Below are 9,815 nucleotides of genomic sequence, written 5' to 3'. Positions count from 1 at the left end.
GTCAAACTCGCGATGTTCATATCTATCGGCTTGTCAGCGAACATACTGTAGAGGAAAATATATTACGTAAAGCACAACAGAAGCGGCATTTAGACTTTTTAGTCATGTCAGAAGGCCAGTTCACGACGGATTTTTTCTCGAAAGCTAGCTTGCGCGAGCTGATGACAGGAAGTACGGGTGAAGAACAGGAGATGGAGTCGGAATCGGACTCGAGGTCGGAATGTGAAGACATGGACGAGGACATGGAAGATGAGAACGAAGTGTCACTTGATACAGTGGAGAATGCGATGGCTCAGTTAGAGGATGAAGAGGATGTCGTTGCAATGAAAGGAGCACGCGCTGAGTATATGCAGGAACTGAATGAATTTGACGACGATGCTGGTAACGTGGGTCATGTTGCCTCACCTCGATTGCAACCAGGTCATTTGGGTGAAACAAGACCCTCGACGCCATCTTCTGTGATATCGAGAAGCACTGCTGCAAGTGAACGGGGGGATGATGACGACGATGAGTTTGATACGGCAAAAGAAAATCAAGTGGAACATTCGGAACTTCGACCTTCATTTGAGAAGGGAAGACAGCGCAATCTTACAACGTACGATGATTTTGAGCGCGACGAGAGCTCGGATGAAGACAATGAAGATGATAAGAAGTCCAAGCCTAGTCGGAAACGGCAGCGTAGCAATACAAACAATCAAAAGAAAAAGCGCCATAAGTCACTCGAGTCTCACGACCACAACGGCTTCAATGATAGAATTCGTGAAAAAGCTCGGGATGCTGCTGAGGAACAAAAGCTTCAAGCTTGGAAAGCTTCTGTGCAATCGCTGCAAGGATTTGAGGACTCGTTGAATCCAGTGGATCGCTATGCGCTCCATTTTCGTGAGGATGTCGAACCATTGTATGCGTACACTCCTGCTCAACAGGTTGCTCTTGATGGAGTTGAAGCTGATCCCAGTCCGCGTACGCTTTTACAAGATATTGAGCAGATCGAGCTTGGAAAGCGAGAAGAAGAGATCCGTCTTATTGCTGAAGGAGAGCTTGTGGTTGGACAAATGGATGGTGTTGAGGGACTTAGTCCAGAGGAAATTGACAAGCAGTACGCTGAGTTGTATCGTCGTGAACGAGCGCACGTACTCTTCGAAAGTCGAAAGCGTTTAGTTACAGGAGCAGCATGGTCGCTTTTGAAATGTGCGAACACTGGTCAACCCTTCTACTTCAATCGAGATACACGTGAAGCCACATGGGAATGCCCTCCTGTCTGGACTGCAAATGAGCAGCTTCAAAGCGCACTCAAGAGAGGGTATGAAGGCTTACCGCCACCAGCATTACAACGCGTGATGGCAATGCTGACCACATATCCTGAACGTCATCGTGCACAAATGGTATGTCGAAGCTGGCACACAGCAGCGCAGCATCCTTCGTTGTTTGTTAAGGTCTCTGCTTGTGATTTTGAGCTCGGGTCCACAGCATCTTTGGTCCAGGTTCTGGCCAAAGTAGCACCTGGTGACACAATTCTGTTTGGCGCTGGAGTATATCAATTGGATGAACCGTTGGAAATCTCGAAGTGTGTGCGACTACTTGGAGCTTCTGATTCACACATTGAGCTGCAGATGCATTCTTGTCGTGCGCAAGTTCGCTGGAGTGCCCGCGGTGGAATCATTCGTGGCTTCCATTTTACGCGAACGACTAGTGTTCCCGATGCTGCTGCGCGTGAGATCAAATCGTGCAAAAATTATACTGCGGTGACCCCCGTAGTTCGGGAAAGTAAACGTGCTTTGCGTAAGCAAGACAAAAAATTGGCGAATTGGCAGCATTTATTAAGTGTGGTGGGGGACGGACAGCTGCGTGTGGAGTTCTGCGAATTTGAAAGCAATGGATTGGGCAACGCATGCGTGTGCGTCTGGGGCCGAGGGGAAAAGAAAAAGAAAAGGAAAAGAAGACGCAGAGATGAGAAGAGTACCAGTTCGACGCTACCATCAAAGCCTCAGACTTCTCTTGTTGAGCCGTTAGCGACGTTGGCTTCTACTGACACACCATTATCTTCCACGACGCATATTGTTGCTGCCACACCTAATGACTCAGGTAAGTCATCGGGTAAAGAAATGCTCACCACGGCGCAAGCAACTGCTTCGACACTAAAAGGTACACCTTCAAGTGTAGTACCAGTCGCTGTGCCAGCGATCGTCTCGCTGTCGAACATACCGACAACTTCTGTCCCGACAACCACTATAACTAGAATTGTGGCGCCAACACTTTCAGCGCCTGTTAGTATGAGCCCAATATTGAATACTGGAGAAACAAAAATGCCGCGTGTTACTTCTCAGCCTGGGGATGCTGCAACGACAACAAAGATTCCTGCTGCGGATACATTGCTAGTGCTTCAGAATTGTCGCATTCGAGGCGCGGGAAGTTCCGGTGTGCTTCTTGTGCGTGGGTCTTTGGTCATGTCACTAAATACAGTAGAAGACAATGCACACTCAGGAGTTACGGTGTTGGGTGGACATGCTATCATGCGACGGAACAAAATTCAACGAAATGCACGTTTTGGCATACGCCTTCTCTATCACGCTGGCAATGTAATTATTGAAGACAATGTTGTGTTTGGGAATGCATGCGGGAATTTAGATGTCGACAATTCGGGCCGACGGTTTGTCATTCGTTTAAATGAAATGGATAAGCAAATAAAGACATCAGAGTCACTGCCACATTCACATGGCAAATTACGTCTAAAAACATATCGCCTTTTTGAGAAGAAAGTGCCGATGGATCTCAAGCCAGCGACTAATGTGATGAGTGCTGCAAGTGAGTACTGGAAGCGACAATTTACCGAATATAATGCAGTGGCCCCGCAAGCTTCGGTATCATCCGTTTCCACAACGATGTCTGCCGTCCCTCCGGCAAACCCAGTCATCGTAACTAAAAATATGATTGGAGCGAGTTTTCCAATTGGATTAATGCAGTCTGGTGCGTTTGCACAAGGTCCTCATGCATTACACGTCTCAAATCTGCCGATGGCGTTGGCATTGGCAAGAGCAAAGGCGATGATTCCATCCACGACGCTCAGTCGGTTAAGTACGGATACTTTTACACCAGGAAATACAACAAATACCTTTCAGAGACCCGTCACTATACCTGGTACTACTTTTGGAGCGACTACGACAACCGTCTCCACGTCGACTAATACGTCTCTGTTCGTACCTTCAAAAAAGCAACGTACACGGCGACCGAAGACGCAACAAACTATAAGAGGTGATGGTGAGATTATTTTGCGTGACACTTGTGAGTTGCCGATTGAAAAGATAGTCAAACCCCGTCGTCCAAAGATTCCACAGACACCAGTGCTTACTACAATACTACCGCAAACAATATCATCTTCATCTCCTTCCCTGAATTCGAACCCTGGCTCAACCGCAACCGCGGTAGCCGCAGCACTTCAAGTCATGATGGCGAAGACTAACAACTCACAGAACTCGCAAGCCTATCCATCGTCCAAGACGCAGGCCGAAAAAGAAGATGCAACAAACTTTGTAGGTGATGATATTGTAGCCACAAAACCAGAAACGACTAGTATGGGTGCGAAATCAGTAGCTCTGACACCAGAAACCACTGAGGCAAAACTCACGCAGTCGGTAAGCGCGTCTTCCACATCCAAAATTATAGCAACTGAAAGTACTACAACTCCGGTTGTCGCGGCTTCAATTGAAGGTGCTACGGATGCTGGTGAAACCAATAAAGGCAACGGTACCAATGCTGAAAGTTAGAGAAATCTCGATCAAGCCGATCGACGCAGACAATGAGTTGATTCATGTCAAAGAAGCGTGAGAAGCTGAAAGTGTTCATTTGAAAACAGATAGTGCTCTAGAGACGACGATGAGTGAGTGCATCGTTAACTAGTGAGAGTCGGTCAATTTTGGTATTATGCAACCTATTTATCTATGAACAAACAGAAAAGAATACCATCTATTGTATTTAGCGTATATTGCTTAGCTCGAGTTATCAATGCGCTACAGAGTCGCACGTTTCTAACGTGGACACGATATACTACATGGAACGAAAAGTAAGTGAGATGTTCTCTTGCACAATTAAACTCAAGAGCGAGCCTAAGATGCAGATCAGATAACTCATCGAATTTACTGTCATCAGTTAAAAGAAACACGAGCTGCTACCCCCACAAGATTGAAGAACCGGCTTTATACGATTCACGGTTAGGCGCTTGTTGGTCAAACATCAAAGTCGAGAATCGAGTATAACAGTCAGGGTATAGGATCAGCTGTAATTGGAGTCTGAGACTATGGAAACGACAGACGTAAAACAATTGTCGAGCTCTCGCTGAGATCGTCAATCCATACATCAGCTTGCTGGAAGTGCATTATACGCTCTCACTCTCAACATAAACTTGCACGAGCACGACAGCATCACTGAACTAAAGAACTACTGCGCATTGTGATGTTTTGTCAGATAATGTGCGAGCTGCTACGCGAACATGAAGAACGTTTATAGTTTCTTTTGCGACTTTTGGTCTTGCAAGAAATTTCCAATTAGCTTAGCTTTCAGCATAGAACTGCAATATCGGAAGGACGCTTTCTAAGTCCGATTTTGTAAAGTCCCGACGTTTGCGTCGCAATTAGAGAGCTTTTGCACTACCGAGTCGATCTCCGCGAGAAGCTTTGGCTTCAAATTATTTTAAAGTGTAAAACGTCATCATGAAAGCTGGAGCTTTCTCCGCTCACGAATTATATTCATACTTCAACATGCTTTAACATTAACCAACTCAATGGTCCATCGTTTTGGCAGGTTAATGCCCAACAAAATACCTCGCTTCTTGTCACCTTTCACTGTCTCGCAAACCACAGAAAGTCTCACATACAGTTGCGCTCAATTGCATCAAAATCGTGCCGAATCACAAAGTCGAGCGCAGACAGTGAACCATAAAGTTCAGTTCACTTTGAATTCTGGGGATCTCGTCACACCAGGAAAGCTCAAAATGGCATTCACACACGCCACATCTGAGTTGATGAAACTCGCATGATAGTATTGTATCTCTGATGGATTCTACCAATATTTATGGGGTCACATACAGCCAAGAACAAGCAGTATGTCCACAGCAAGCCGTTTTATAGTTCGGTTGCTTTCGTCGCTCATTTTATTCATTAATGATATTGACTACAGTATAAAGGCGATGTTGCTCGAAGCCTCATGAAGCATTCATTCTTACCCCATAGCGCAACTTATAAAAAGGTTAAAACTTAATCTTTAAATAGAATTTCAGGGGTCACTAGAGGGCGATCATGTCCTACCTGTGCAAAAACAAGCTTATACTGTACTTAAAATAGAGTACAATTACTCCGATGATTCTTCTATCAATGGCTGAGATCCAGTAGCCGTTTTCGCTTCCTCATCAAAAGCTTAGTATTTTTTTCTTTAAAATGACCCTCCAGATCCGACACGACGCCCCTGCCTTTACCGCCGATGCTGTGGTGAACGGAGAGTTTCAGTCCGTGTCTCTATCTGATTACAAGGGCAAGTATGTCGTTCTCTTTTTCTATCCCATGGACTTTACCTTTGTGTGCCCGACGGAGATCATTGCTTTTAGTGAAAAAGCAGCAGAATTTCGCAAATTAGGATGCGAAGTTCTTGGATGCAGTGTCGACTCTAAATTCTCGCATTTGGCTTGGATCAACACGCCTCGTAAACAAGGTGGTCTTGGTGAGGTTAACATTCCTCTACTCGCCGATTTTGACAAGAGGATTGCCAAGGCTTACAATGTCTTGATTGACGTGGGGGAAGAGACTGGTGCGACTTTCCGTGGTCTCTTCATCATTGATGGCAACGGAAAGCTTCGTCAGAGCACGGTAAACGATTGTCCTGTTGGACGTAACGTGGATGAGATTCTACGTCTTGTGGAAGCTTTCCAGTTTACGGACGAACACGGAGAAGTGTGTCCTGCTGGTTGGAAGAAGGGCAATAAGACTATCAAACCTTCAGTAGCTGCGTCGAAAGAGTACTTCGAAAACGTCAACTAAGGCGTTGGTATCGAGGTCTTGTAACGATGAGAGACAGTAGATACGTCGCAAGAAATTAAAGTACAAATTTCACTTTGTCGTACGATGTTGAAATATATTGTAGACATCGCATGTGTTGATTAACATTGCCGTATTGACAACGATAGGAACGTCGAGCGTTTCATCTACCTCTATAGTTGCGTTTATATCAACGTTGACGCATCTTTATTATTAGTGCTTAAACTCCATGGTGCAGATCTAAGGGAAAGATCTCATGTACGTTAAACAACTTATATAAGATTTAGCTGCCTATCCATCCACATGATCTGCATGTACGTAATTGATTCTCGGAATAGAACCATGTGGATTTTGTGGCTCATAACGTCTTATAGGCTATCGTCCCACTATTTAGAATTTACCATATGACAACATGTTCAGTCCTTACACAAGAAACTCATAATCTTATCGGTTGACCCCTTGCACTATGGACGGCCATGCAGCGCAAAGAACGCACGGCAAGTCTTACTCATTGTGCTGAAACTCAGTTTGCTTCACTTTTGATTCTTATTATCAAGCCGGAGGTTTCTTGTGTTGACAAACGAATATTGTCTTTGATCTTTCGAAGAAAAGAACAATTGAGCTTGTCGTCTCGTAGAACTGTATACATCGTTCCCATTCGTGCACTATCCACCAAAGCAGCGACTTTTTCATCATGCAGTCACAAGCACGATCTCGAAATGAGCCACTTAAGGCTGGTCACCAGCTCTTGTCACCAACTTTTCAGCAACAAATTCAACACGTGAGTTACAAGACGTCATTGTCGCAATGTGCCGATATTTCTACCGCATGTACGACTTCAATCACAACTGACAGCAAGGAGTCCATCGACTTTAACTTTGATAAGTTCACACTCGAGTCGGTGCGTGGAAGAAAGAGGTCAATTGAGCACGACGCGTTTGAAATGGCTGCTTGTCTAAATTCAAATATCAAATACACAATACAAAATCAGCAATCTGACAATTATCACGCGTTCTATTACGATGAGAAGTCTAAGCCGAATCCACTTAGTAGCAGCACGGGAAGTGTTCACACGACAACTACGACGGAAGATCTCGAATCGTCTCGACTTCGTTTTCAAAATTCGTTTCATAACTTAAGCCGCGATGGAAATGGTGATATGAATCAAAGCACATTTCACTTAAGCTCGACTGCAGCGGCGGCTGGCTTTCCAATGGCAAAGAAAAAGCAACTGACAACAGTATTGATACGAGGGTGGTTACAAAAGCGCAAAGGACTTGTTCTAAAGCGATGGAAACCATACTATTGTCTTTTCAAGAGTGATGACAGTCTTTGTCTTTACGCAAACGAAAATACAGTCAATGGTAAACTAAAGGAGCGATATCAGGTATTACGTGTGGTGCTCACAGACAAAAATGATTCTTTTCATCTTATTGGCGTTGATGCTGAAGGTTCTCCGCGACGAGAAGAACTTCGAACATCAATGCCTTCCGATTGGATTCATTGGGCGCAAGCATTTGGTCGATTCTTTGACTGTTCGTCAATGGAGCAAGCTATCGTTCGTGTGCCCCAATTCACTTTTACGAAGACGTTGATTTTTGATGAACACACTAATTCTCTTCATGGGAGCTTAGAAGACCAGTCTCAAGACCAGCAACACAATACTTTTGGTCGATTTTAACATATGCTTCATGCTTGGAAACGCTTTTTTTTAGTGTTTGAGTGCTAAGCTAATTTAATAAAGTATAAGGGTCATTTATTTCGTCTGGGTGTTGACTGCTTTATATGACATCTTTGAACTTATTACGCTTAAGCCGACTAGTCACGTGAGCACAAAAATACAACATAATACGTATTGGCCGTATTGACAGCTATAAGGTCTACAACATCTACAGGCATACTTTAAGCCTAAGAGACATCGCAATGATAACGCACATTTTAACGATTTGCTCATTCTTTCTCGCAGTGAAATTTAGTATACAAAAGTCTGCCAATATTGAAAACAACAGCTGAAGTGCTTTAATTCACACCCTGAAATTATAGTCTAATTTTTTTGGAAAGTTTTTACGTTTATAGTATTAGCCAAATGAGTTGCGAATTAGCCCTGACTGTTTCTAACCAGCCTTATAACCAACTCAACGCATTGCGGTAAGAGTCTGAGCTCGTGGGGCTGTACAGTTTATTCAGATAATATTAGCAGTCCACAGCCTGGCTGCGCTGGTACTGTGGATACCGGAAGAAAGCGAGCTCAGGAACATGGGAATTTTCGTGGAGAGGCACTATTGAGGCATCATTAATCAAACTTAAAAAAGCTAGGAATTACACTCATTAATTTAAAATACTATCTCAGCAAATTTTATGTGGTTATCTTAATAGTGTCAACGAGCTAAATGTTGTGTAATACATCACAAATTATAGGGTCCATGAAACTGCATGTTAAGGACGGCTGATACAATGCTATATAGTTAATATCACTAGATGGAATTGAACATCGTATCACGAAGTGCACGGCACATGATCTCCTATCTTTCCGCAAGCATAATGAGCTACTGTCTAAAACTAAAAAAACTTTAAAAATGACTTTATCTGTAACGGAACTACACGTACCCTGGCATACAGGTAAATGGTGTGACCGTGCAAAAGGCATCGAGTACACAAGTCGGTGTAATCACACAATGGTGTGGCTACACCATAACAAGAAGCAACTACGTGGTGGGACTGCCAGTGGTTATGTGTAACGGAGTTACACGGACCCTGGTAACAGGCATGGCGGGACTGCACCCAAACAAGAATACGGTATGTGGCTAGGTAGCCAGTAGTGATGCATACTTAGATTTTACTATATATATATATATTCAGTATATTTAGGAAAATCTATGCTTTTAAAATCAGGGTAAAAGATAGATAAAAATCAGTTTCGATTTTGAGCAGAAGTGTTCGTTTGCCTTGGTTAAGGTTCTAAGTACTCTTGGAGGCAGCGGATTGCAATTCGCTGCACTAGTACTTGGTCCATGTAAAGAACGAAAGGTCGGTGACCTAAAGTACGCCTCCTCAAGCGTTTTACTGCGGCAGCCTCGCTGCATTATGCATATTACCATTTAATCCGGAAGAACTAAGTTTAAAATATAGGCGGCTCTGCCGCAAGGAATTCCATAAAATACAGTTTCAATTTTGAACGGAAGAGCGTCTTTGCCTTGGTTCAGGATTTTAAGTATAGCAAATTGCGATCCGCTATACTCATACTGGTCTTAGTAGAGAACGGTACGTCGGTGACCTTAGTAAGGTTCTTGCAGCGGGGCTGCCGTAGCTTTGCGCTTTGAGGAAGCGTAAGTTACGTCACCGACCTGTCGTTCTATGCACAGAACAAGTACGAGTTTAGCGATCGCAATCCGCTTACCATAAGAGTGATTATAGCCTTAAACAAGGCTAATTAGCTCTTCTGTTTACTCAGAATGGACTTTATTTATTGTTATCAGCGGCAAAGCCGCCTAATTGCAAATGCATAGATTTTCCTAAATATGTATAGTAAAATCTAAATACATATATAACTGCTGGCTATCCAGCCTCGTACTGTATTCTCGTTTGGGTGTGGTCGCATTATGCCCATCTGGTGTGACGCTCCCCTGTTACCAGGGTATGTGTAACCCCGTTACACTCGCCCCATTAAGATTGAGAACATTTATAGTTCCAATCGATTATTGCCCCAATGAGGCTTGCGTGTCCGTTAGACACTGCGTTGGGACGAAACTTCTTTTGTGCTCAATCAGCCCTGTGTCAATGACACCAAAGTCTCAT

At 43.9% G+C, this 9,815-nt stretch overlaps 4 protein-coding genes across 4 annotated transcripts; all 4 read left to right on the top strand.

The window, feature by feature from the left end:
• Positions 1-104: 104 nt before the first annotated feature.
• Positions 105-3,761, top strand: PHALS_12144 (snf2 family helicase atpase and f-box; the record flags this gene model as incomplete). Its single annotated transcript, XM_024727635.1, has 1 exon — positions 105-3,761. The coding sequence occupies one exon, from the start codon at positions 105-107 to the stop codon at positions 3,759-3,761; it is 3,657 nt and encodes a 1,218-aa protein (XP_024578193.1).
• Positions 3,761-5,139, top strand: PHALS_14572 (uncharacterized protein). Its single transcript, XM_036407498.1, has one exon. The coding sequence runs from the start codon at positions 4,775-4,777 to the stop codon at positions 5,027-5,029; it is 255 nt and encodes an 84-aa protein (XP_036263195.1). The 5' UTR covers positions 3,761-4,774; the 3' UTR covers positions 5,030-5,139.
• Positions 5,140-5,426: 287 nt separating this feature from the next.
• Positions 5,427-6,023, top strand: PHALS_12143 (peroxiredoxin-2; the record flags this gene model as incomplete). The annotated part of the gene is made up of 1 exon (XM_024727633.1): positions 5,427-6,023. One exon carries the CDS (start codon positions 5,427-5,429, stop codon positions 6,021-6,023), a length of 597 nt encoding a protein of 198 aa, XP_024578191.1.
• Positions 6,024-6,714: 691 nt separating this feature from the next.
• PHALS_12142 (Pleckstrin homology-like domain) lies at positions 6,715-7,701 on the top strand (the record flags this gene model as incomplete). The annotated part of the gene is made up of 1 exon (XM_024727632.1): positions 6,715-7,701. One exon carries the CDS (start codon positions 6,715-6,717, stop codon positions 7,699-7,701), a length of 987 nt encoding a protein of 328 aa, XP_024578190.1.
• Positions 7,702-9,815: the final 2,114 nt, after the last annotated feature.

The sequence above is a fragment of the Plasmopara halstedii genome, assembly GCF_900000015.1.
Source record: "Plasmopara halstedii genome assembly, contig: Scaffold_614, whole genome shotgun sequence".
NCBI classification, from domain to species: Eukaryota; Oomycota; class Peronosporomycetes; order Peronosporales; family Peronosporaceae; genus Plasmopara; species Plasmopara halstedii.
Note: the sequence above shows the minus strand (reverse complement) of the source record. Positions and strands in the feature narration are given on the sequence as shown.